At 42.5% G+C, this 27,592-nt stretch overlaps 1 protein-coding gene across 4 annotated transcripts in view; it reads right to left on the bottom strand.

Annotated features, from left to right (window-relative positions):
- GRAP2 (GRB2 related adaptor protein 2) overlaps window positions 1-27,592 on the bottom strand; it is a 75,180-nt gene that overhangs the window by 19,986 nt on the left and 27,602 nt on the right. For 3 of the 4 annotated variants that reach the window (XM_066257447.1, XM_066257423.1, XM_066257431.1), the window contains exon 2: window positions 4,751-4,842. In XM_066257447.1, coding sequence (XP_066113544.1) covers window positions 4,751-4,828 — 78 coding nt within the window. In that variant the 5' untranslated portion in view covers window positions 4,829-4,842. Of the gene's footprint in view, window positions 1-4,750; window positions 4,843-16,055; window positions 16,120-27,592 lie in introns of those variants that run through there. The other variant, XM_066257439.1, reaches the window with a different exon arrangement.

Here is a 27,592-nt window from a genome sequence, read left to right on the forward strand (position 1 = left end):
CTAGAATTGCTGAGGAAATAAAACTTTATAGTTTCTAACACCAGATGTGACTGTTGGTATCACTAAGGACGTGTGGGTATGTGTATGCTGAGAGGGTTATAGGGGGAGCAGAAAATCTAGGTCAGAAGAACTAGGAAACTCGCTACAAGTGCCTGGTTTTCTAAAAGACACAAGGACATTTTACTCTGTGCCATCTGCCCAGATTTATGGCTTTGGAATTCCTTTCTTTTGTCACATGGGAATTTGGAGTTTGGTCTGGGTGGCAAATGTCAAATAGGAGAGTGAGCAGGGATGAGGTAAAAGAGGCTATTTGGAAACTGGCTCTTCACAGTAAGAACACACTTTGTACTTAGTTCTCTGACCTACAACCAGCTGTAACTTTAGTCATCGTGGCTCACACCCATCTACCTCCTCCAGCAACTAAGAGATTATCACACGAGGCCAGCTAAGTCTCCCACCGCTCGGTGTTCGGTCAGCCTGAGATCGTGTTCCCAGGGAGGTAAATTTACAGACTCGTTTTTGTGTCTAAAATACAAGGTTTTAAAAATCCATTTTCTGCAAAGAAGAGTATTTAGGGGGAGGTGGTTTCCTCTTGCCGTTGTTGGCACAGGGCACCAGACTTCCTTTTCTCATCTCTCCATCTATCCGGTTCCCCTATCTCTTGTCCACATCATGTAAACCTGAGCAGGGAGTTCAGCCCAAACACATGAGGTTTGACACTTCACTTTACTGTATCTCAATTCTTATAACGCTGCTTACCAGAATACATTTCTGTGTTACATGGCCTGAGACTAATTTATATGTGGAAAGAGGACAAAATGAACAGTTGCAAGAATTTTAAAATTGGATGGAATTACAGCTCTTCAAGACATAGCAGAAATCTGAAGTATTGAAGAAGTTAATGATTTAGGACTGACTAATTCTTAGTGCTTTTAGGTTGCTGTTTTAGTAGGAAGAAATGGGGTAGAGTCAGACGCATTACAGAAGCAGATAGATAGACTGGGCCAAGAGACGTGGTTTAAAACGGCTGATAAATTTAACTGGTGCTGTGTGTAGCTGCAGGTCCGGAGGTTTGTGACATGAATACAAAACACCCAACTCCTAACTTTTCAAATGTTTCTCCCACAGAACAGGCAGGATCAAGTCACTTGGCAGGAGTTCCCTGTTTACCATCAATCAGTACCTCATGAGCACCTGCTGTTTGCACTTAGGTGCTGGGAGTACAGAGGTGAATAGGCTGGGGCCTCTGTCCTGGGGAAGTCACAGTCTGGAGGGGATGGGTTGGTGGTGAGCTGGGCAGACATTTTTTTGTACTTTCTAATGAAAAAGTTTGTTTAGTCTTTTATTTAGCAGTAAAGGCCAAAATCAAAAAACCATCCTAGGACAGAGTTGCTGGGTCAGTCAAGAGATGAAAACAATTGTGAGACCCCTGGGGCATATTACCCAGCTGTGAGGGGCAGGGATGGACCTTGCAACCGTATGTAGAGACCTACAGGCAGGATCACTAACCACCCGGAGGCAGACATTCTGTGAGACTGGCCAGCAAGCCCCTCTTCACTTTTCTCTTTACTGCTACAGCTGGAATGGACAGAATTTGAAAAGAAAAAGAGTCTGGCCTTCTGATGGCATTCCAAATGAGCATGTGGAAATGCAATTTAGCAATTCAAGAAATGTACAAAGCACGTGTTTGGGACTGTGATTTGTATTAGGTGCTGGGAAGATGCAAAGACAGCTAGGCTCTGCTCTCAATTAGCTCACAGACCTGTGGGGTATCAACCACTCATTCATTTACCGCATATTAAGGAGGGTCACTTTCTGCTGTTCTAGACACTGAGGCAGACCCTGTCCTCTCCCTAAGAGAGCTTTGTTCAGTGGCCAACACATAATGGCAATCAGGATCCCAAGGGGTAAGGGCAGCAACTTGAGGTGGATGTACAAGGTGCATGAGAGCATGAAGGCTTGGCTTGCCCATTAATAACTGTCATGTGAGGCGAGATCCTAAGTGTTTCGAATAAAGTGTGTGTGAAATGCTGTGGAATTGCTGAAGAGGGAGTGATTAATTTTCCTGGGGCAGCAGGATGGGAGGAAGATTAGTGAGGGTTCTGAGGCAGAGGTGGTCAAATATGTGTGTGTGCGAGGACATCTGGCAGATGGGGAAGAGCTTGAAAAAGGATGGTCTGTATATTGCAGTGTGACCTGGGAGCATTAGTACACAAAGATGTATGCGTGTGTGTGTGTGTGTGTGTGTGTGTGTGTGAGCACATGTGTTCATGCACGTGAGCATGATGAGATTAGGCAGTGGGTAGGGCCAGATGGCTTAGGTTTCAACCAATTGGTAATGGGAAACCAATGCTTTTGAATAAGGAAGTGATGTGATCTGATTTGTCTTCTAGAAAGATCCCTCTAGGACTAGTATATAGAATGACTGAAGGAGGAAGATAAAGGGGGCACTGATGTCAATATAGGGGCTGTGGCAATAGTCTAAACAGTCAGAGGCAGCAGGAATGAGTAATGCTGATAATGTGGCCATTTATTAAGCATCCTCTTTGGGAGGGGGCCATGACTTCTAATCCATTCCACAACCTTGCAAGATAGATAGGGCCTCCTCCACTTATGGATGATAACACTGAAGCTCAGAGGGGGAAGTGACTGGCTCCAGGCCACACAGCTAATAAGCTGGAGTTCAAACTCAGACTTATCTGGCTTCACAGTCCATGCTCCTTTTTACTGCATCAGGCTCCTCTCTAGCAAAAAAGGGGATTGCTTGAGAGATTCCATGAAAGAAAAATATTTAGAGGAAAGGAGGAGAATATTTGCAAGTCATACAAAACTCCATTCAGATCCTGGAGAGGAACAGTCAGCAGTGTCACATTCTACAGGCATTTTAGTAGCATCATTATATTCCACATTATGAACATCACTGGTGTGTTTTAAAGGAATGCTGGGGGTAAAAGTCAGGTTCCAAAGGGTTCTTGTGGAATGAGTAGTAAGTGAGGGAGTGGAGGCCGCCAGCATAGAGAATCTGTCCCAGTATTAGCAGCAAATACTGGAGAAAAAAAAAAGAGAGGAAAGAAATTGGAAGCTGAATTGAGAAGCATAGTTGGGGAAAGGTTTTTTTCTTTTAACTTTTCTGGGGAATAGGGAAAACTTAAATGGGTTCTGTTTGTAATGGGAGATGAGTGGTGGGAGTTGACCCCTTCCCAAATCTATGGTAACATGTTCAGAACCCCACAGATAAGGGAGAGACTGCTCACTACATGGCATATCCTTCTGGGACTTGGTAAGATCCCAAAGAAATGAAGGTCACCTCTTCCTGGGTCAGCAGCCCAAGGACATTTTGACCTTGAGAAGCTACAACGTCAAAGGCACACTTTTTTGCAACCATATTACTAGCTCTTGCAAGGTAAGAACAGTTATAAGAGTAAGCCCTGGCTGTTTGGCTCAGTGGCAGAGCATTGGCCTGGCATGTGGATATCCCAGGTTCAATTTCCAGTCAGGGTACACTGGACTAAGAGACCATATGCTTCTCTACTCTCCCCCTTCTCTCTGTCTCTGTCTCTCTGTCTCTCTCTCTTCCCCTCCTGTAGCCATGGCTTGATTGGCTCGAGTGAGTTGAACTTGGGCGCTAAGGATGGCTCCATGGCCTCCGCCTCAGGAGCTAAAAAAAAAATGGCCCCTGTTGTAACAAAGCAATAGCCCCAAATGGGCAGAGCACCGCCCCCTAGTGGGCTTGCTGTGTCGAGATCCTGGTCGGGGTGCATGCGGGAGTTTCTCTGCCTCCTCTCCTCTCACTAAAATAAAAATAAATAAATAAGAGTAATACTGGGGGTGTTCAAGTTCGAAACCAAGTCATCCTACCTGGTTTGCGCTCCAGACACTTTGAGTCACTCTTTCACATACTGACAAGTTTCTTTCTATAACAAGCATATTTTTGTAGTAAGACATTGGTGGCCTCAGGGCTGCTGGGCAAGCCCATGTGGGCTGCTGAGGGCCAGGGATCAGGATAGCCAAAGGTGCTCTGAGGCCAGGCAGGAGGCACTGGCATCACAGACTCCCTGGTGGCCTCTTGAAAGGCTTGTGCTTTTGCGCAAAACAAAGGCTAAGATGTAGTCTGTGCGTGTGGGACATGAAATTTGGGAGAGGTCTAAGGCCTCTTCAGCTCAGCAAGTGTCCACTACGACTCAAGTGCAGGCTGGGTGTACATAGTCTTTGTTGAGCCCTGTCTCCTCCAGGTGCCTTTCCCAGGCTAGCTCCAGCCACACCCTCCTCTTGTAAGTCTCAGCCATGCTGTGTCTCACAATACTCACAGAACTCCACATGGGCTTGTTCATTTCTGAGCTTTAGCTAAAAGCTCAGCTCACCTTCATTACATCCCTAATAAGTGACGTTAGCACACCTGCCTACAAATCCATCTTTCAAGATGGGATCACTTGTTCCCTCACCCGTGCTCCCCAAGCTCTTACATAAGAACACCTGTAACAGCACTTTGGATGGAGTTGTTTCCCCCCTCCCCCACAAGCACCTCAGGACAGGGATGATCGCTCATGTCAGCTAGATTTCCATTGCCTGCCTGGTAGATGGCACACAGGTGCTCAGAAGGAATCTTTTTGGTTGAGGTGAACTTCTTTTTTTGAAAGGAAATGTGTGTAGTTCTTAAGAAACAAAGGCATAGATTGTCAGGTTAACTCAGTGACCAGACAGAGTAACCTAACTCCCTCCCCATGAATCCCCTGCACCTCACACCACCTACCTTCAGAATATCTCCAGTGTGAAAGCTCAGTTCATCCTCGCCTGAGGCGGTGAAATCAAACTTGGCGATGGCTTCCATGTTGTAATGGGAGGCTGGAAGAAAAACAATGTGGTCACTGTGCCTTTCTCTGGGAGCAGGGCAGCAGAGCAGACGGTGCTGCACAGCAGTCTTAGCGGTTGGGAGGCGAGTGGTGAGTGTGTCCAGGCCGGAGAGGAAGGCCAGGCCTACAGTGAGGATTCCTGTTTTTGAGAAGAGCTGCCACCGCCTTTAGGACCTGCTTCCTGGTATCACTCTCTAAATCCCCAGATGCCAGGAGCAAGAAATGAAAGCCAGAAACTGACTCTCTTTTCATCTCCCTTTGCCTGTCCCTGCCCATCACCATTTCCGAGGCATCTCCATTTCTGGTTGATAAAAAAGGAGACGTACTGTTTATTGTCTCTTACTTGAGGCCTGAGGGGCTGGACCAGAGGCTGCCCTTGTCAGCTATCTTTAACTATGCAGTGTTAATTAGACAGATGCCATTCTATCTTTTAAGTCTGAATCATTTAAGAGAATTAGACAGCATTGGTCAGTGGGGAACTTTGGGTCCTTCTGCATGGTTTGAGAGTAGAAAGCATTCTGGTTTTAGAGTTGAGAGTCTCAATTAGTCAGCTTCCTTATTTTATTAGTATAGTGTAAGCCAAGTACATTTGGAAATTTTCCACTTTAATACTTCTGAATTGAGTTAAAATATTGACCTTTCCTAGTAATAGATGAAACCCGTGTAAAGATAAATAGGTCAGCTTACAAATGAAATATAGGTTTTTGTTTAAAAATACAGTAGGGATGTAATAGAGAGCTGAGACCTGATTCTGTTGGTGAATAGCTGCATAATCTTGTGCAAGTAACTAAACTCGTTTTCTCAGTTTCCTCACCTGTACAATGGGGGTCATAATAGTCAACTAATAAGGATGTGAAATAAAATTAAATAATAGGTGCAAAATGTTACAGAAGATCAAGCTAAGTAGCATTTTTGTATTAAAATAATTTGATGAGTCTGACCAGGTGGTGGCGCAGTGGATAGAGCGTCACACTGGGATGCAGAGGACCTGGGTTCGAAACCCCAAGATCGCCGGCTTGAGCGTGGGCTCATCTGGTTTGAGCACAGCTCACCAGCTTGAATCCAAGGTCGCTGGCTTGAGCAAGGGGTCACTCAGTCTGTGTAGCCCCCCGGTCAAGGCACATATGAGAAAGCAATCAATGAACAGCTCAGGTGCTGCAACAAAGAATTGATGCTTCTCATCTCTCTCCCTTCCTGTCCATCTGTCCCTATCTGTCCCTCTCTCTCTCTTTGTCTCTGTCACACACACACACACACACACACACACACACACACACACACAAACATACACACTAATAATAATTTAATAATATTAATTTATCCTCAGTGAAGGCAGCCTGGCTAATAGCAGCACAAGTTTTCTTTTGATTTCTTCTATCTTCTAGAAACATTGTTGATATTTATTCTCCATGTCCCTCAAATCCTTTAGTCCCTGCTAAGACAGCTTACTGTTGGAACACAGTCTTAAAAGCTATTGTTTGGCATTTATGTTTTGCAAAATTTGCCTAAATCTGAAACCCTCTAGGTTAGTAACCCCCACACCTAATTGACATTCAGCAACCAGTAAACTGGGACAACTGTTTTCTCAGTAGGGATTTCTGCCCAAGTGACAAGATTTGGGTAAATAAGGAAGGTGGCCACTGCTGGTGGGAGGGCACAGCAGCAGAGATCAAGGGGATTAAAGCCGACTGCAGCAGTGGTGATAGCGAGGGGCTCATTTTTTTGATTTTTCACATTTGCTTGGTCATCCACAGGCAATTTGTAGGGATGAATATTACCAATCCCAAAGATAGATATTAAACAAAAAAATATTTCAGGAGCCAAAGTAAAATGTCAGCGTTAACTGTCTGAACTTTATTGCCAACCAAAACTATTTTCAAACCAAAAAAAAAAGTATACTTTTTGTCACTTTCTTCAATATCTGTCCATCTAAAACAAATTAAAATTTTTGTGACCTAGGATGACCCACTCAACAGGAAGGCATATTCTGCCCTCCTTAGTGAATGCTAAATGTCTTTACTGATTTGATTCACGCCATTATTTTAACATCCAAAGCTTCCTCTAATTAAGGCTTTGCCTCTAGTTGGCACCACATTAAGATGTGGTGTCTGTGGGTCACCCTCATGGTATCAACAGTAGACACTGGTGGCCTTAGGAGATCAAGTGTCAGGTGAATGGTCCTGAAAACCAACATTCTATTTCTATGCAAATTTACCTTAATAAGCAGGATGGAGACAAGGGAAGTGCAAATGCTAAACATATTAGAAAGTCACATAAATTAGAGATGAAAAGAATATTCCAGGCATGCTTTAGATATGTCCTTGAGTTTAGGAAGATCTCTCCCACACTACAGGTAACTCAGATCAGGCCTTGGTCAAGGCTGGCTGTAAGTCACTTCAGTGAGAAGCTGAAGCAGAAGTAGAATTGCTTCTGAATAGTGGCACTTTTCTCTGCTTTCCCAAGGAGGCAGGTGGTATGCCAAAGCCAATGACACAGGCACATCACAGAGCTCCCCAGCTTATAATATTAATCCTGGCTTTAAAAAACCCAATTAAATAGGCCCACTCTTCATGAAATCACTTTGAAAAAATTTGATTGCATCCGTTTCCATTTGCGAGATGAAATCTGTTCAGATGTTGCTTGGTAGGAGAAAGATGTGCAGGGCAGAGTGGGGTATGCTCTGTTTTTGTTCAAATCACAGGGCTTTGCAAATTTCCCCCTTGAATTTACCCTTCTGCTTCCCTAATAGCGGAGGATGGTAAATGGGCCACCCCTAGGGGTCGATCTCCTGTTTGATCATATAAATGAGGAAAAATTTACATCCCATTCCTCTATAGCCATTAGTTTTAATTTTGAAAAGTTTTACATTGCCTCCAGGGAAAAAGAATATTGAACTAATGTAATTTATTTAATACTTATCTATTTGTTTAATAATCTATACCTACCACCACTGTGTACTTCATCTGAGAAACAAAAAATATATATATGATGGAGATAAAAACATGGTAGCAACAATTTCAAGATAGAAGAGGAGAAAGAGATAAGAGAAAGAGGGAGGTGAAAGAGAGGTAGAGAACAGCTGTCTCCTGAATTCAAGTGGCCCCTTTTTTATTCTGTTTACAGTAACAATGCTTCTAACCACAAAGGGAGATGAAGACAGAGCCGCCTCTTCTGAGAACCTCCCAGGTGGATTAAATGTGCATTTCCTGCCAGTGATCAGCTTTAGAAATGGCTGAAATGCTACTTGCCATAGAGTGTGAAAGAGAAGTGACAGTATCCAGGGGCAGCCAAGCCGCCTCCAGCAGAAGAGAAGTGACAGTATCCAGGGGCAGCCAAGCCACCTCCAGCAGCCTACCTACCCAACCCCAGTGACAATGCCATTTGGCCAGGCATCCCGCCTCAGGACCGTGCAGGGCTCCTGACCCGACTGCTACCTCTGCATCTGTCTCACCAGCCCTCTGCATCTGTCTCACCAGCCCTCTGCATCTGTCTCACTTGAAGAGGATGAACTGCACGTAATACCCATTAGCAGCCCTGTGACACAGATCTGCCTCACCATAGGGCAACACCACACATGATTCTTCCAAGCATGATTCTCTCTGTCCTTGCATTTCCATTTAAATTTCATCTACCATCAAAAAAAACCCCTGAAAAATATTCAGCCTATATATCAGGAATGCTTACCTACTTCTAAAATATAGTACCACAGAAGATGAAAACAGAGACCACAAGACAGTTCTTTAAAATATCCTTAACTGATGTCATTTACCTAGATATGAATATCTTGTCACACATAATGTCAATATACAATGTTTGTGAAAATGCAGTTGATGAAGCATCTCATCTTCTGTAATTTCAAATACTGCTCTAACAACAAAATCATTTAATATGAAATTAGTTAGATTTTGCAAGAAGAGCTCTTAATAACAGAACTCACAGCCTTGCCCCCTCCTTCCTTTAGTGATTTAGTATCTGGAGCCATTAATAAGGTCTGCATTTTTTAAATCCAGAAGGTATTTAGAAACCTTTTCTGATTTTTAAATTTGATTTGTTCATGCAGATATAGTTCTATTAGAATACTTTATTTTACCTTAAGATATTTGTTGCACAGGCAGACACTGCTGTATTTGGACATTCCTATTTCAGCTCATTAAAAACTGCAAAATCTATCTGTATCATGTACCAAACTGATTTAAAATAAATCTAAATGTTTATTGAAAAAAAATCCTTAATTGAAAGCCAGATTAAGTGGATGTATTCAGAAGCATGTAGTTACCAACAAAATGGTACCAAGAAAGAAACTTCTTGAAAGATTTCAGCTCCTCCTAAGTTTGCTATGAATAGCCAAGGTTTCTGTTTTATGCATCTCTTAAAAAGAGCAATTGCATAACACCAGAAAGCTGTTTGAAGAGTCAGGCTCAAGACCCATTGAAAGAGGAAGCTGGATCCTAAACTGAATCAGTGACACCACTTCCTATTTTTCTGGGGAGAGTTCTAATTTGAAGATTATATTACTTGCCCCAGTTTATGCTGTAATTCAGTTAAGATAATAACTTGGGGTGAAAAAAAGAAGTATTGTTTTTTTATAAGTACAGTCAACTATTGAACAATATGGGGGTTAGGGGAACTGACACCACACAGTTGAAAATCTGCATAAAACTTATGACTCCTCAAAGTTTAGTTAGTCATCCCTTAGTATCCAAGAAGGATTGATTCCAGGACTCCCACAAATACCAAAATCAGAAGTTGCTCAAACCTCCTATGTAAAGTGCACAGGTCAATGCATACAGTAGGCCCTCCCCTCCCAACATCAGACTGAAAACAGTACAGACATTCATTGAAAAAAACAATGTTTAAGTAAACTGGCATAGATCAAACCCATGTTGTTCAAGGATCAACTGTGTTGCTTGTAGCATATTTATCAGGACATTAGCAACAGATATCATTTTTATAAGTTTATCTTGCACATGAAATACGATAGAATAGTGAGGAGTTAACATTTTAGGATTTTGGCTATAGCTATATATGAAGAGGAGCTTGGCTAACAATGTAAAGTTATAACAGCCACTGAACTTCACCTAAGGCAGACACTTGGAATCCACAGCCTTTCTATTTGTCAGGCAAAGCCCCTCCTGGAAACAATGAGGAGGCAGAGCATTTACTGCCCCTGGAACTGATGGGTCAGCTCAATGACATTTCAGATGCAGGAACCCTTTGCCCTGCCAGGAAATAATGATTATAGCAAAGCCTCACTGTAAACAATAGATATGTTCTTGAAAAGTTATTATGAATAGAGTATTTGTAAATGGAATCATATTAGCATGCATATGGAAACTCATTCCATAAAAGAACCCCGTGGCGAATCCTTTTACAAAATGAAAAGGAAAATTTGTTATGCAAATCACTACCTTTTAATTTATCTCTTTTAAAGTCTGGATGTTCCCTCACTGAGTCTTAAAACAGAGCACATCTGTATAACTCTTGTAGTACCTCTCACCCTGGGTTAAATAAATAATAGTTTCCCCTCTTCTTAACTCTCAAAATGCTTTTAAATAAACCTTATTGGTATACAACCTTTCACTTTAGACTATAGGATAAGGGCCAGAGAGTAAATATTTTGGCTTTGTGGCCATTTGGTCTCTGCCACGACCACTCAAGGGTGCTGTTGTAGCCGGGAAGGCAGCCAGAGAGAAGAGTAAAGGAATGGGTGGACCTGGGTTCCAATAAAACTGTATTTATGAATGCTTAAATTTGAATATAATTTTTATATGCCACAATGTACATATTATTAGTCTTATGATTTTTCCACAATCATTTAAACATATAAAAACCATCTTAGCTTGTGCTCAAAAATATGTGATGGGTTGAATTTGGCCTACTGTCCATAGTTTGCCAACCCCCAGCATAAACATTGCTATCTGTATCCTGTCTCTCCTATTAGTTTGTAAACTTCTTCAGGAGAAGGGTTGTAACTTAGTGGACAGGGTGTGGGCTTAGGAGTAGATGGACCTATATTTGAATCTCAGATGTGCCATTTACTTCCCAAGTGTCCTGTTTCTTCATCCATGAGACAGAAGTAACCATACTTGCTTCATTGGAGGTGTTGTGTATTAATCTGTATAAAGACCTAGGCACACAGTAGACATCCAATAAATGCTAACAGTAGCTGCTGTTGTTATTTATTCTTAGATTCCCTGCAATATCTAGCCAGTGCTTAGAAGGCACTTAGTACATGTTTGCCGAGTGAATAAAAACATGATAAATGACCTGCCACCAGAGTTACAACTGTCAGTGATTTCCTCAGGGAAGGGCAGCAGATAGGACTTATTTACAAGGATCAATTAATTTCTTGCACAAAGGTGCCCTGACTTCTCAGCAAGCTAGCCAGAGATAATGAAACACACAACCGCACTACAGGTCTGATTTACTTAATCCAATAGAGGGCAATGGTGCACCCTAAACCATTGATTCCATCTTGTAACTTCTTTGCATCTTGAGTCCCCACCACCTTTATCTAGACAAGTTTCCCGATTGTCCTCATTGTCTCTTGTGCATTTGAAGGCATAAAAATTTTAACATTTAACGAGTCTAAAACCCTTAAAATATAGAATCGCTTAGATGGAAAAGAACTGGAAGCCATCTGTTCCTACACATTTCCTGATGCTTAAATTCCCTCTGACTGTCCTGAAAAGGTGGTCGCTGTTCATCTATCTCATAGTGACTGCTTTTGATTCTGGAATGGTTTGTATTGAAACACCTACTGCGTGTTTTTCTTTGTCTGAACCTTACAGTTGTGGCCAGAGCCTTTTTGCCTCAGTTTATTTCAGTGTCCTGTTCCTCGGTCCAATGCCCAGTAAAAGGTAATAAATTGAGGCAGAAAGGCTCCAGTCACACCTGTAGGGTTCAGATAAAAGAAAAACATACTGTAGGGGTTTCAACACAAATCATTAACCTTGAAAATTTGTAAGCATGGGATAAACAACTACCTATAACTCACCTGTTAGTCACTGCTTAAACACTCTTCTAGAGCCCCAAACCATTCTATTATGGGGGAAAAAAAGTGTACAAAAGAAAAGCAAATGACTGGGTCTGGTTGGATAGCTCAGTTAGAGCATTATCCCGAAGAGCAAAGGTTGTTGGATCGATCCCTGGTCAGGGCACACACAGGAACAGCTCAATGTTTCTCTCTTCTCTCTCTCTCTCTCTCTCTCTCTCTCTTTCTCTCTCTCCCTCCCTCCCTCCCTCCCTCCCTCCCTCCCTCCCTCCCTCCCTCCCTCCCTTCCTCTCTCACTGAAAGAAAGAAATAAAAATTTTTAAAGGAAGAAAGAGAGAGAGAAAGAAAGAAAGAAAAGCAAAAAGTTGGGCCAAGAGATCAAGGACTGGCCTTTCCTCATTTTGGGTTCTCATATGACAACATTTTTGCTCTATTCTATCATTCTATTCTATCATATTCTATTTCCTTACAGGAGACCTCTTAATCAGCTGGCCATGTTGGAAATGTTAACCCTCTCCCTGAATATCTAACAAGGTTTAATTTTTTTTTTTTACACTGTGCTTTTTCCTGAATTACTTCTAACTCATGCTCTAAATTAGAGACCACTCCTCCCCAAAAAACTATTCTAGTAAGATCTTCCTTCTGGGTTCTCTGGAGACTCAGCTCTGTGGCCAGGTGCAGAGGGTAAAGTGGAGTTGAAACGTGGTGGCTACAGCCTAGCTTGCAGGTAGCCATGTACCTGGGAGTGGCCTTCAGGGGCCTCTGCTTTAAAAGATTTCTAACCAATAGCTCCTTTGCTTATCTGGACCTCCCAAGACCATTTCTTTTTAGGCTCAAGATCCCAGCGGAATAAACAGCCTTCTCAGGAGTACCTGGCCTGTTTCCACAGGTGCTCTCTCTGTAGGAAATAAACATTCCTGTTTTTTCTGCAACCAGAGTAGGTCAAGAGAAGCAAAATATACCCCGCCATTTCTGGTTGGTTGGCTGAGATGTCTGAGAGCCTCCATTTCATATGCTTCTATGCACACAGGACATTTCTATTTTCCTCTTGTCCCCAAGGGACTCATGATTTCCTCCTCCAAAGCCCCAGGAAAGCATAAATCCCCTTGCATGACAGGCAGGGAGAACACATGGAACCAAAGGGGCTCTCCAAAGCTTGTCTGAGAACAGCAATTCCTCATGGCTGATCTGCTGATGCCAGTCGTGGAGACTACAAGGAAGGGAGGATGAAAGAAGCCTGCAGGGCATTCCCCACCTTCCTGTATAGGTGTATCCCACATAACATTCATCTCTGGCTGCTTCACTTCTGAGGAAAGCAGCGACAGAGCCACCTATGATGACAGGGAACTAATAGGCAGTGGGTTTTTCACATGAAATAGGAAACACGGGCAGGAGAGGTATGCTGCCTTCTCCTTGGGCATCAGGCTCAGCCCTCAGTCCCCCCTCAGGGAAGCTGGCTTTACACACTCTGACCTGACTCTGCCATTGTGCCTCCTGCAGAACCTCTGCCAACTTCTTAGTGTTTCAGGCCCATCCTTTGGCCTTGCCTTTAGAGTTCTTCCTATTTTCCCAATGGGTATCATCTCCCAGCTAGAAGGTTTCTAGGTTTGAAAGCCAAATAAAGCCCTGGCCGGTTGGCTCAGTGGTAGAGCGTCGGCCTAGCGTGCGGAGGACCCGGGTTCGATTCCCAGCCAGGGCACACAGGAGAAGTGCCCATTTGCTTCTCCACCCCTCCGCCGCGCTTTCCTCTCTGTCTCTCTCTTCCCCTCCCGCAGCCAAGGCTCCATTGGAGCAAAGATGGCCCGGGTGCTGGGGATGGCTCTGTGGCCTCTGCCTCAGGCGCTAGAGTGGCTCTGGTCGCAACATGGCGACGCCCAGGATGGGCAGAGCATCCTCCCCTGGTGGGCAGAGCATCGCCCCATGGTGGGCGTGCCGGGTGGATCCCGGTTGGGCGCATGCGGGAGTCTGTCTGACTGTCTCTCCCTGTTTCCAGCTTCAGAAAAATGCAAAAAAAAAAAAAAAAAAAAAGAAAGCCAAATAAATATACTTCAAAGACTTACAGACAAACTTCACACAACTGGAGAGTTCCTCTAAACCCTGTAGATCCTTATTTAATCAAATTGTTAGTCTGCAGGTCCCTGCCTGTCACTGTGGATTAGGGAGATTTCATGGGTCTCAAGGATGTTTTCCTTTTTTCAAATTAGCTCTTATTTTCCTACTTAAGGTTCTTTTTGGCAGCAGGATAGTGAGCGGAGGGAACAGAAGAGAGAGGGGAAAAATCAGGAGATTTTCCCAATGCAGGTCCCTTCCCTTCCCCAGCCTTGGAAATTGAGTGATGCCCAGACAAAAGGTCATCTGCTCTTCGTTTTTCTCATTTATTTTTAAAAAATGATTTTTTGTTAAAGCATAGTTAGCATACAATATTATATTTCTTCTTCTGATTATTTATTACCTCATTCTTCTTTAATCATCACCAGTCTGGCTTATAAAACATAACTATTTCTAAGTTCAAAGCACGTCACATAAAATCTTAATTGTCTTCAAATTTTCTGTAAGAAGAATACCTTTTTTTAAAAAAAATGTAATAAATATATGTTCTCTCAAACTCAAGCAAATTCTATCCTTTTCTTCCTAACTTGCCACTCTCTGCAAGGTGAGGTTGCCTGCAACTGCAGAGGTCCATGGGACGTGGATGTCAGAGCGACCTGGTTTCAAGTCTCAGGTCTTACTTGGTAGCTGGAAAAACTTAACTTCTCCATGTTTCAGTTTCCTCATCAAGAATCCAGGTCATAATCCTCACCCCACAGCATTGTATGGAAGAAATGGAGAATGCTCAGCTCATCGTTGGTGTTCGACAGTTTAGTATCTTTTCCTTAAAGCATTTTTTGCATCTCTGTATCTACCATCTTTTCTCTTAGAGAATAGCATTTCAAAACTGTTTTTAAAAAGTGTATATTCACCGAGCATATACTCCTCTTCAGCTTTTCAAGTCCTGGGTTTTCTTCACTCACCGTGGGCTACCGCTAGCTTCTCTCTACTCACCATGGGGCCCTGGATGCAAAGTCATCGGAAGGTACAATGCTCTTGTAATCAAAACAATCCAGTACATAAAGAGAGAAGATGGCACTAACCAAAGGGAAGTAGAGAAATGGAAGGTAGAGAAACAGAAAACTGATTTGGCTTCTAAAGCTTGCTGTGGGTCCAGAGCTCAGTCACTGCATAGCTATCTTTAAACAGGAAACCCTGGGGCAGTCATGTTAGTAGAGCACACAACCAAGACTCACCTAAGTCTGAAAATAACTAGCTAAGACTAAGCTCCATTTATTGATATGGTCACATGCTAAGGGCTTCACAAGGGACACCCTTTGCAACATAGATTATTATTATCATTATCATTCACATTTTATAGCTGAGAGACTGAGGTGAGAGATGAGCGTCCCTGTTTGCTGCCTCCTAAGGCTGTGCTCTCTGCTTCATTCAACACGGGGCTTCTGCTAGTCCTAGCAAAATGGTGATAGTCCTGCGCTAGTTGGGGATAATTACTAACTAGCTTAGGGCCCCTTGAACCATCCAGGGTGACTGTCCTTCAGCCAAGCAATGGATGGCAACAATTCTCACATACCCACAAAATTCAAACCCATTACTCCTTGGTGAAAGAGGCAAAGACTATAATAAACTTGGCTCACCTCAGACCAGTCAATCATGTGCTTGAATGCAACTGCAGTAATGGAAACAATCTCAGTTAATACATTTATAAGCTACCGCTCTGTTATTTTCCTTTCCTTTCTGTTCTGTGTTCTCTCTCTCTCTTTTGCTTCCAATCTTTCCCATTATCAACCATCCCCACAATATATTCTGCTTTACTCAAGTTCTTTTACTTTCTCCTCAAAACACGACTCACTAACCATGAGTCTAATTAGAAAAAAAATCTATATCTAAAATGCTTTTGTTTTTAAATCACCTTCATTTTCTTATTTAAATGATACTGTAAGAAAACATTAGTCCAACACAACAACAAAAACGAAACAGAAAGCCCACCAACCCTGCTGGAGATGTTTCTTCCAGCTCTACTCTGCTACAAAACGAATAGATCACTTGCCATTTCCTCATTTTATCTTTATTGTTTCCTAAAGCTATGACAACTGTCTACAGAGACACCATGAATCCTGCTGTCAAAACCCCAACATGAGTGAAACATTAAAAATACCCACCTGGAATCAGAAATCATCTACTGAGCCCCATAAGAAGGGTGAGAGGGGTGGTGGTGGATGTGAGTGGAGGACAAGAGGGAGACAGACATTTTGCAAGTCTCCAGGCGTCATTTATTTTTTCACTTTTTTTCACTTCCTATTTTCTATTCGCATCACGATTTCCTCTCAAATGTATCACCAGGATTTTATGGTGCCTTTATGTTCTCTTTTCCTTTTCTCCCCTTCTGTTCACTTCATGTCTGTTTTTTATTGATTTGGGCTCAGGAAGCGCGGCTCATTTATCATAAACTTGAAAACCTCCATGGTCTTGCTCAGTCGTCACCAGGGCTGTAATATCATTCACAAATGCTGCAAAAATGTTCGGTGTTCTCTCCTTTCCCTCACCGTCTGTACTGCCTTAATTCTTATTTGGGCTCAAAAGGGTAGAGTAGATGACTGCATGACCACAACTACTTTAATCTTCTTGTCACTTTTATTTATATTTCCAAGCCCTTATTTATTAATGGAATGCGGGTCATTTTTCAGTTTCCTGGTCATAAAACTCACAAATTATTCTGGTTGACCAATGTCACCCTGTTAAATTTAATTGTCTAAATAAAAAAAAACAAACTCACAAATGTGGGTATTAATCTATATAACAGCTCACCTTGCTTCATTCGATATATCTATCCTGAAAAGTCAGTGATAATTACACTTTTATATATTGTCACCTCATAAAGGTACTAAAAAGCTGCCAATGAAAGGAATGATATGCAAATTACTTCTATCAAGTGGAAACTTAGGTCTTAATTTGAGTTTGCTTAAGCTGAGAAACACCTGTATTGCTCTGCCTTGTTTAAAGCAATTGTCTTTCACCCTGGTCAGATAGCTCAGCTGGTTAGAGCCTTGCACTGATCCACCAAGTTTACAGGTTTGATCCTCAGTCAGGGCACGTCCAAGACTCAATCAAAGAATGCATAAATAAGTGAAATAACAAATTGATGTTGCTCTCTCCTCCCTCTCTAAAATCAATCAATCAATAAATAAAATAGTTATCTTTTTCTATAATTGCCATTTTTGATCAGGTAGGGCCCTAAATCTTAGGTTCTCATGGTTGAAAGTGATCTCAAAAGTTAGTTCAGTCTTTGCCTACCTTTTTGAGATGTCAGAGAATGGGTATATGGAGGGGTAGAATTGGGCAGAATGGACTAATCACTTGTTGAACTGTTGTAGCGAACCAAAATGTGTCATTATAATTTTCAGTCTAAATTCTGCCCTAAGAAATAAAAACACTGAATATATAAAGATGACCTTCATAAGTCCCAACTTCTTATTTATGTTTAAATTCCCTGGGTCTATTCAACAGTGCTTTTCAACTTCTGGTCTGTGGACCAGAGCCACTCTGCCAGAAATTTTGTGCTGGTCTGCAAAAGAATTAACCATCCTGATGTGAAGATTATACAACCTTCCGTGTGACAGGTTCAGACTCCTTGTTCTCCTGGTCATTGTCCTCAGGTCCCATCACAGGTTTTCAATGTTTTTCTGAAAATATGTTACCTAGAATTGAACCCAGTATTCAAGATGTGATCTGAGCTGGATTAGATGGAATAAGGCTATTTAATTACTTTATCTGTACAGCCGATTTTTAATGATGTGTTACACTGTTGGCTGCTGGGGAATTCAACAACAACATCTATGACAAAACCCCAAGTGTTTCCCACTGTGAAGAGGGGTCAAGCTAGTTCTCTGCTTCTGCAGTTTATTTTGGGAAACAAAATGTGAGGCTCACATTTAATCTTTTTTTTGTCATTCATCTTGTTTTTGTCCTCCCCTGCTGGCAATTTCTTCCATCAGTCACAATTCTTTTGGGCATAAATTTGTATTCCTACCCTCTGGTTATCTCTTCCAACTCTCTTTTCATAAGCAAACTCAATGTCTTTTTGGTCTTTGTTCCATAATAAATAGAACATGGGCTTTGGAGTTAGGCAGAGCTGAGTTTGAATCTTGCCTCCTTCCTTCACCAGCTGTGTGATCATAAGCAAATTGGTTATCTCGGAACTTACCTAAAGACTCCCTCTAGGTTGTCATTAGCCTATGAATCAACATTATCTGAGTATCAATTCCAAACCCACCAGATTAAGTATTTATCCTTCAGCGGGTCTTTCTGCATTTTGTTCTCTAGGGTATCATGAAAAATAGCTCAGCAACTGAGCTATTTTAACGCCTGGGGCTGAGGCCATGGAGCCATCCTCAGAGGCCAGGGCCAACTTGCTTGAACCATTTGAGCCATGGCTATGGAAGGGAAAGAGAGAGAGTCGGGGGGGGGGGGGGGAGAATGGATGGAGAAGCAGATGGTCGCTTCTCCTGTGTGTCCTGAACAGAAATTGAACCCAAGACTTCCACTCATCAGGCTGACACACTACTGCTGAGCCAACTGGCCAGGGCCTCTCTACCTTTCTTGTATTAGTTGTTACTTTTAATACTATGCAGGGAAAAAGACATCCTTTACCAGTGTGCACTCTAGGATACCACATGTTTTGATAAGTGGGTTTTATATATTGATGCCCTACTAAGATCACTGTGCTGTGTCTATGACCCTTTCTAAGATCACTGTGCTGTGCCTGTGGGCCTTTCCTTATAGGCCAGTCTAATAACCCTCTAGGAAAAGAAAATAAACCAGAACAGGGTAAACTCTTCCTTTGGGGCCATGCTTGAGAAAATGCAAAGTAGAAGAAATTCATCTCCTCAATTACTTTCTCTTCTGTGTTTTCTGTTCCCTACTCCTTGTCCTCTTTTCCAGACTATTGAGTCTCCTTTTGATGTCTTCTATTTTTTCATTTTTTGAGAGGGAGATAAAGAGAGAGGGAGAGAGACAGAGAGAGGAGAGAGACAAAAAGGAAGAGAGAGGAGGAGAAGAGAGATGAGAAGCATCAGCTCATAGTTGCTTCACTTTAGTTGTTCATTGATTGTTTCTCATATGTGTCTTGACCAGGGAGCTTAAACTGAGCCTGTGACCCCTTGCTCAAGCCAGTGGCCTTGGGTTCAAGCCAGCAATCTTGGGCTTCAAGCCAGTGACCTCTGGGCTCAAACCAATGCCCTTGGAATCATGTTGATGATTCATGCTCAAGCTGGCAACCTTGGAGTTTTGAACCAGGGACCTCAATGTCCTGGGTCGATGCTCTAGCCATTGTGCCACTGGTCAGGCTTGATGTCTTTTAAATAGGCCACTGTCATCTTACCTACCATGCCTCCTTCTTTCTCCACCCTATTCCTTCTGCTAGGTGGAGCAAAGACCCCTGTGTGTTGAAGCTTTCTGACATACACTTTCTTGGAGTCATCTTCCCATTGGACCCACTACCTCCCAGATCCACTCGAGACTGTCCTGTTATCATTCAGGCCTTCAGCAATCTCTCTGGCATCCTGTCTCTGTAAATTGACTTCAGAAAAACCACATACCTCGTGCAATGTACTTTAGTAAATGGTTTCTCGTTATTCTCTAAGTGCCCCATCTGCATCTTTGCCTCTGCACTGGTTTTTCTTCTGCCATCTAACTCCGGCTGCCATACACAGTTGTGCAAGTTGTTTACTGTACAAGGGCCTCTGGATGAGACTGCAGTGGGGTTAGTCCACCTGCTGCTGCTCTCTAATCAAGCTGTGAGTTCTGGTATGGGACTGCATCTGTCTAAAGTTAGGGCACATGTTTCTAACTTAAAGGCATCTGGTCTAACTTCAACTACTCCTTCGAGGTCTTACTGAGGACCTGTCTGTCAAACCCTATTCTCTTGCTTCTTTATTCTTTTGGGGGATTCAATCTATCTACCCCTGGCTTGGCACTATGGCCATATCAAGTGAGATAGGCAAGCACAAGGGTTTTTGGAGTCAGGCTGCCAGAGTTCAAATCCTGGCTCTACTACTAGCTAGGATTCATGCTCACGCTGGCAACCTTGGAGTTTTGCCAGTGACCCTGAGCAAGTTATTTAATCCTCTGAGTCTCAGTTCCCTTACCTTTAAAACAGGAATAATAATAGTGTTCTTGTAAAGAAGAATATGTGAACTATCCACCTAAAGCACTTAGTCTGTTGGCTGGCACATAGTGGACCCTCAGAAGTTGTTAGCTACTGCTACTTTATGCACCAATAGCTAGCAATTGAGACATGCTGTGGCTCTTGGGAAGCATGTCAGAGAACCTGCCCACCTCACTACGCAAGGAGGGCTGCTAGATAAACAGAGAATGCCCAGTTCAAATGGAATTCAGATAAACAAATAATTGTCCAGTATATCTCAAATTTTCACCTTCCTCATGGAAATTTCAAAGTGTTAATAATGGCAAGGAATCATTTCATCTTTTCATGGTCTCATCTTGATATTCTCTGCTGTTCCTGCACCTCACACAATGCCTGTCCCACAGAGTCTCTTATGTGAAAACTGGGAAGTGGGCTGACCTCTGAAGTGAGACCTGAGATCTCGATGAAGCCTTTATGTGTTCTTGTGATGGTTATGGTTTGCATGCAGAAATACATATTCTCTCATTCATATAGCCTATGGGTTTCAAAATGTCCTACTGTCTTTCTTTACCTTTCTCCTTTTTTTTCTTTCTTTCTTTCTTTCTTTCTTTCTTTCTTTCTTTCTTTCTTTCTTTCTTTCTTTTCTTTCTCTTTCTTTCTTTCTTTCTTTCTTTCTTTCTTTCTTTCTTTCTATCTTTCTAATTAAGTGAGAGGCAGGGAGGCAGAGACAGACTCCTGTAGTTGCTCCGGCCAGAATCCACACAGCAAGCCCCTACCATACAATGCTCTGGCCATCTGGGCCGCAGCTCTGTTGCTCAGCAACTGAGCTATTTTAATGCCTGGGGCTGAGGCCATGGAGCCATCCTCAGAGGCCAGGGCCAACTTGCTTGAACCATTTGAGCCATGGTTATGGAAGGGAAAGAGAGAGAGTTGGGTGGGGGGGAGAATGGATGGAGAAGCAGATGGTCGCTTCTCCTGTGTGTCCTGAACAGAAATTGAACCCAGGACTTCCACTCACCAGGCTGACACACTACTGCTGAGCCAACTGGCCAGGGCCTCTCTACCTTTCTTGTATTAGTTGTTACTTTTAATACTATGCAGGGAAAAAGACATCCTTTACCAGTGTGCACTCTAGGATACCACATGTTTTGATAAGTGGGTTTTATATATTGAAATTTCTGTTTTTATAAGTAAATTTTCTTATAATCCAAACTTGTGGTAAGGCAGGCATCCTCTAAACCCTCTTACATAGTCAGATATTCTTCTTGTAATTATTCTGGCATTTCATGTCATTATTCTCAAATTTATTATCTGCTTTTTCATATCTATAACTCGTCAAATTTTTCCATGCTTGGCATTTGCACCACAATAAAAAATTCCTGGGCAGCAGCCTGAATACATTATTAGTTCCATCACGTAGTGACCAGGTTGACATTTATTTGTATCACCATGTACCTAGTCCTGATGACAAATAATCCTTAAATCACTTGCTGACACCTCGTCCTTTCTTTATATGATCTGTGCCTTCCTAGAGCCTGTCTCTTCCTGGAACCACTGTAGAGGAAGTTACTAAACCACCAGCAGTACCAAGTGTGGTTCTGTTTTTTTCATGCTCTTTTCTTTTTTATAGTCTTTCATTTCAAATCCTCCATTATTGACTTGTTGGGCAAATAAGTTTGTAAAATTTGTGTTATTTGATTTTGCTCACTTTTATTGTTAAAAATGGCCACTGCCCACATGAAACTGCTAATTACCTTCCTGCTTGGGAAGGGGCTTTGTTATGCTAATGTGTGCTAGAGGAGGGGTTTTTGCACCAAGAAGTTTTTTTTTTTTTTTTTTCATTTTTCTGAAGCTGGAAACAGGGAGAGACAGTCAGACAGACTCCCGCATGTGCCCGACCGGGATCCACCCGGCACGCCCACCATGGGGCGACACTCTGCCCACCAGGGGGCGATGCTCTGCCCATCCTGGGCGTCGCCATGTTGCGACCAGAGCCACTCTAGCGCCTGAGGCAGAGGCCACAGAGCCATCCCCAGCGCCCGGGCCATCTTTGCTCCAATGGAGCCTTGGCTGCGGGAGGGGAAGAGAGAGACAGAGAGGAAAGTGCGGCGGAGGGGTGGAGAAGCAAATGAGCGCTTCTCCTGTGTGCCCTGGCCGGGAATCGAACCCGGGTCCTCCGCATGCTAGGCCGACGCTCTACCGCTGAGCCAACCGGCCAGGGCTGCACCAAGAAGTTTTAAGAAGAAGGAGAAAGGAGAAGAAGGGGACCATATTTTTGCAGAGTTTGTGCAGAGAGGACAAGGGAGAAGGTGTGCAGATGGGGAAGCAGAGGTGACTGAGCTGGTGGGGGATCTTTGATTCTAGGAAAACTGGAAAAGATGTTCCTGGTTGTGGAACTAGAGAATGTGTGAATGAGTTTTGGTGCCCCGTGTGTTTGTTTACTCGCCAGCCAGTTGCAAGGCTAGAATAAAGGTATGGCCCACCAGTTTTTGACTCCACTGTTTCTTTACCGTCTGTCCGACTTTAATGGGAACCTGGCTGTGATGACCGCGACTACTGGCCCTACATAACTCCTTGCTTGGGTTCTTTTCTCTTTCCCAACTCTGTCTGCACGGCCAAGAAACAATGGTTTCTCCTCAGGGTAGTCTTCAGATTTTCCATTGCTTGACTCCACTGGGCTCTCATGCTCCTTATCTCCCTCAGGAGTGTCTCCTTTATACTGTATGCATTTGCTCAACAAACACTGACTAGGCCCTACTTTGTGCCAGGCATCATGCTCATCGTGGAAATCCAGAGTGGTCCAGAGAGCCCATCATAGGCCTCAGCGTGATAGGAAAGACAGACAAGTTGACCAGACAAGTGAGGTCAATGTGATGATGAAGCCAAACCTCAAGTGGTTGAGAGGTCCAAAGGAGTGATTCTTAATCCAGCCTGGGATGGGAACAGGTGCAGGAGGGACCAGGGAAGCTTCTCAAATAAGGTGACAAATAAACTCAGTCCTATAGACAAGTGGAGGTCATGTACATCACAGAGAAAAGGGTATGTGCAAATAGGAGTTGGGGAGCCCATTTGGTTCATTGTAGCCATCATGGACTGGCAGGGGGCAGGACTGGTGATAAAGGAAAGGGTAGACAACCATGGAAGACCATGCCAAGGACTTTGGACTTTTATCCCAAAGGTGATAAGGAATAACTAAATTCTTTTACAGCATTTACATTAAAAAATGTTTAATCTGGTGGCAGTGTGAGGGATTGGAGGGCAGGGTGAATGGCCGTGGAGAAACTACTGTAAGTAGTCTTGGCTAGAAATGATGAGAGCCTGAAATATGACAATGAGAGACCATACTCTTTTTCTTGACATTGGGCCTTTGCACATGTTTTTATCTCCATAGCAAGTACTTTCCACATACCTGAGTTTATGCCTGCAAGAACCTGAGAAATAAAAACTATCTTTATATGCACCTGAAAGATAAGGAAACTATGACTCAAAGAGGTTAAATGCATGCTGAAGTTCACATGCATCAAAACATGTGGAGCTAGGTTTCAAATTCAGCCTGTGCTTTTTTTTTATTTCTTTTTTTATTGATTTAAATTTATTGTGTTTACATAGATTCAAGTGTCCCACCGAATACATCCTCCTGCACCCCTGAATTCCCCTCAACATCCTTCTTGCCCCTCCCCCTAACACCCTCCCCGCTTTCCTCCAGGATTTGCCCTTCTGTTCTCTATAACGCTGTTATGTATATATTATATAATTTCACCAAGCTCTTTCCCTTCTCTGATCTCATCTTCTCATCCCTTTCCCTCTGTCCGCTTTCCCACTGGTCCCTTTGATCCCTCCTCTGCCTCTATTCTGTTCCTCAGTTCACATTGTTCATTGAATTCCTCATATGAGTGAGGTCATATGATATTTTTCTTTCTCTGCCTGGCTTATGTCACTTAACATAATAGTTTCCAGGTCCATCCATGTTGTTGCAAAAGGTAGTATTTCCTTTTTCATGGCCCCATAGTATTCCATGTGTATATGTAGTACAGCTTTTTAATCCACTTGTCCACTGAAGGACACTTGGTCAGCCTGTGCTCTTAACTAATATTGTGACTTTTTGGCCAATTGGGAGTTACTAAAAGGCAGGTAAGTCTAGAGCAGTACTATCCAATAAAATATAATACAAGCCGCACATGTAATTTTAAATATTCTAGTAGCACATTAAAAGAAAATTATTTTTAATAACTCATGTTATTTGACCCAATATATCCAAAATATTATTTCAACATGAAATCAGTATAAAATACTATTGAAATATTTTGCATTCTTTTTTATGAACTAAGTCTTGTGTATATTTTACACTTACTGCACATTTCAACTATATCTGAAGTACTTAATAGCACATATGGCTAGAGGCGGCATATTGGGCAGCACAGCCTAAGAAGGGCTCTTAATATTTCTGCTGTGGGCAGTATGGTAGATGGAGACAACCTTTTCAGAGATAAGTGAATATAGGAAGAAAAGAAACTGGAAAGAATTTGAAATGTTCAACATCTAGGTGACCCAGTCAGGGGTCGAGTATATAAGTGTGGATCTCAGCAAAAAGGTCTGAGTAGACATAAATTTGGGAGCTATTCTCATACAGGTGGTTGTTAAAACCACAGGTAAGAAGGAACTCACAAAGGTAGATTATGTAGAAGGACTGAGCCTTTGGAAACAGCAGGAAGGGATAGATGCCTTGTGCAGGTGAAGGAGTTCATTTGTAGCAACAGGTGAGGCATCTCCTCTTGAATGGGAAGGAAGGAGGACAGGTGAGTGTGGATGCAGAAGTAAATTTGTGTAGGTAAAGGGTGTGGGGAGAGGCAGGAAGTATGGCTTTAATTTGATGTTGGCAGGGGTTCTCTTGGCTTATTCTACTTCTTTCTTCTCTTTTATCTGACTACTCACAAATCTATATGTGAAAAGGGGAGGGAGAGGTAAACAAAATGTAAATATTTGTCCAGCCAGGGACTAAAACCTAGATGAGCATTCATTTCTTCTAACTGCAACCCCATTCATACTCATTTCTCATTAACTATTTTATTTTGAAATAATAATAAATCCACAGGAAATTGCAAAAATAGTATAAAATATTCCCATGTACCTTTCATCCTGCAGCCCCTAATGGTGACATCTTGCATCACCACAGTACAGTATCAAAACCAAGAAACTGACTTTGGTACAATACTATTAACTGGACTGATATCTTCTCTTTTACTACTTCCTAGCAGGAAGTACCCTGAATAAAAAAAATCACTAGTATTTTTTTAATTCATTTTAGAGAGGAGAGAGAAAGGGAGAGAGAGAGAGAGACAGAGAGAGAAGGTGGGGAGGAGCTGGAAGCATCACCTCCCATATGTGCCTTGACCAGGCAAGTCCAGGGTTTCAAACCGGCGACCTCAGCATTTCCAGGTCGACGCTTTATCCACTGCACCACCACAGGTCATTTTTTTTTTAATTTTTATTTATTCATTTTTTAGAGAAGAGAGAGAGAGGGAGAAAGAGAGACAGAGAGAGAGACAGAGAGAGAGAGAGAGGAGAGAGAGACAGGGGGGAGGAGGTAGAAGCATCAACTCCCATGTGCCTTGACCAGGCAAGCCCAGGGTTTCAAACCAGCAACCTCAGCATTTCCAGGTCGACGCTTTATCCACTGCGCCACCACAGGTCAGGCTAAAAAAATCAAAATGATACAAGATGTAATGTCCAATCAATCAAGAGCTTTGTGTGTGTTTAAGAGGTTTTATCACCTTAGCTAAGTGACATGCATCAAATACAACACTGAACATCACCTGAATGCTTAAGCCAAAAATACCTTGTTACAGCCATATGCAATTTGTACCATCATTACGTAGTTAGACCAGGCTCTTCACTATCTGTTTGGCTTTATCTCATTATGAAGAACGGCAAAGAAGAACAGACTGTTGTGTTGTGCCCATCAGCATTTACAACAAAGAATGTGTGATTCAAAAGAGAGAAGCAAGATGCCCAAGATTGCACTACTGTATAACTCATGTCTTGCTGAATACAAAACTGTAGCTCAGTTTATGACATCCCACTATCTCTTGGTCAATGGTTATTTCATGCTAGAATAATGGATTAGAAGGGATTTAGTATTCTGATTAGTGACTTCATCCAACTTTCAATCAGGGAGGATTTCAGAGGAACCTACAGCACCCAATACAGTAGACTACTCAATAAATGTTAGGAGTTTAATCCAAAACAAACAAGGCTAGACAAGACACGCCCATTTCTCAAAAGCAGAATCAAACAAACAACCAAGAATTTCTCTTTGCTATCAAGCAACAAAAACCAATGAGAGAAAATCAAGCCATCTTGAAGGGAATAGTGGCTGTCCATCAGCCAAGGTCTAGCCAAGACAAATAACCTATTTATTAACAGAGTGAGAGAGTTTCTCTGTATTTTCACTGTAAGTGGTAATTTGTTAACGGTAAATATGGAATGACTTTCTTTCTCCCTTGGAGATAAATGAGCTCTAGTTCTCAAAAACAATATATCTGGCAAGAGGTAGAAGACAGAAAAATGAAGTGTTTTGTTCACAAAGATCTGAAAAGCAAAGGAAATACATATCTCTGGTAGCTGGGTGAAAAGAGTTTGCCCTTACAATTTCTGAGCAGCTGAAGAAGGAAACATTTAGCAGGAATAGGCTGACTAAGAGTGGTCAGATGTCTTTAGGCTGAGTGATCTCTACAAATGACATTTCTCCTACACGGGCCCCTTATTTATATTTTGTGTATCTAAACCTTCCCTTATATGGCTATGTCTTATATCTGTGCTACCAGTAATAAAATAGTTTCTGAAATATTCAAGAAGACAGGTTGAGGACAATTTGCAGTTGTGAAGACAAACTGAAGGGAACACCCCTCAGGGAAGGGGGCTCCTGACTCCGTTGAAGCCGGTGGGAAGCATCTTCAGCCCTCAAGTGTTGAATAGAGCAGAACCCTCAAGGGCTGAGGAAAGTGGCTGAAATCAACTCAGCTCTTTAACTGCTGTTTTCTAATAGTCAAGGGGCAGAAAAGAAAAGCCACATGTTTGATGGACTGGACCTGCATTGACCAGAGTTCACATTCAGCCATGAGTTGAAATTCAGTTGTTGACCACTCCTATAACAATGCGATTCAGCCATTTGTTTGGGGATGAATAGGTGCTGCCTGCACTTTGAAATCTGTGCAAATGCTTAAACAGACCCCAGTCACCAGTCAGACAAGAATGCCACCAGATGGGATTTAAATATCCACCCTCCCTTTTTTAGCTATTGAAATGTGAGAAATTCCTTCCATTATCTAGTCCACTGCAGGGGACTATTTTTATCAGGGTCCTTCAACCCCAGCTCTGAGACACATCACAGATATTCCTACAAAAGTTCCAGAAGTCCACAGTAAGATAAACCTCAAGCCAGACTGACTTGCATACTCAGGCAGAGAGGGTGGCAAGTCCTGCCACAGCACTATTGCTGGCCATCACTTTAAACTGCAGGTAAGCTAAGTGAAGGCGACATGGCCGCCAGGGCAG

Source organism: Saccopteryx bilineata, chromosome 1 (assembly GCF_036850765.1).
Source record: "Saccopteryx bilineata isolate mSacBil1 chromosome 1, mSacBil1_pri_phased_curated, whole genome shotgun sequence".
NCBI classification, from domain to species: Eukaryota; Metazoa; Chordata; class Mammalia; order Chiroptera; family Emballonuridae; genus Saccopteryx; species Saccopteryx bilineata.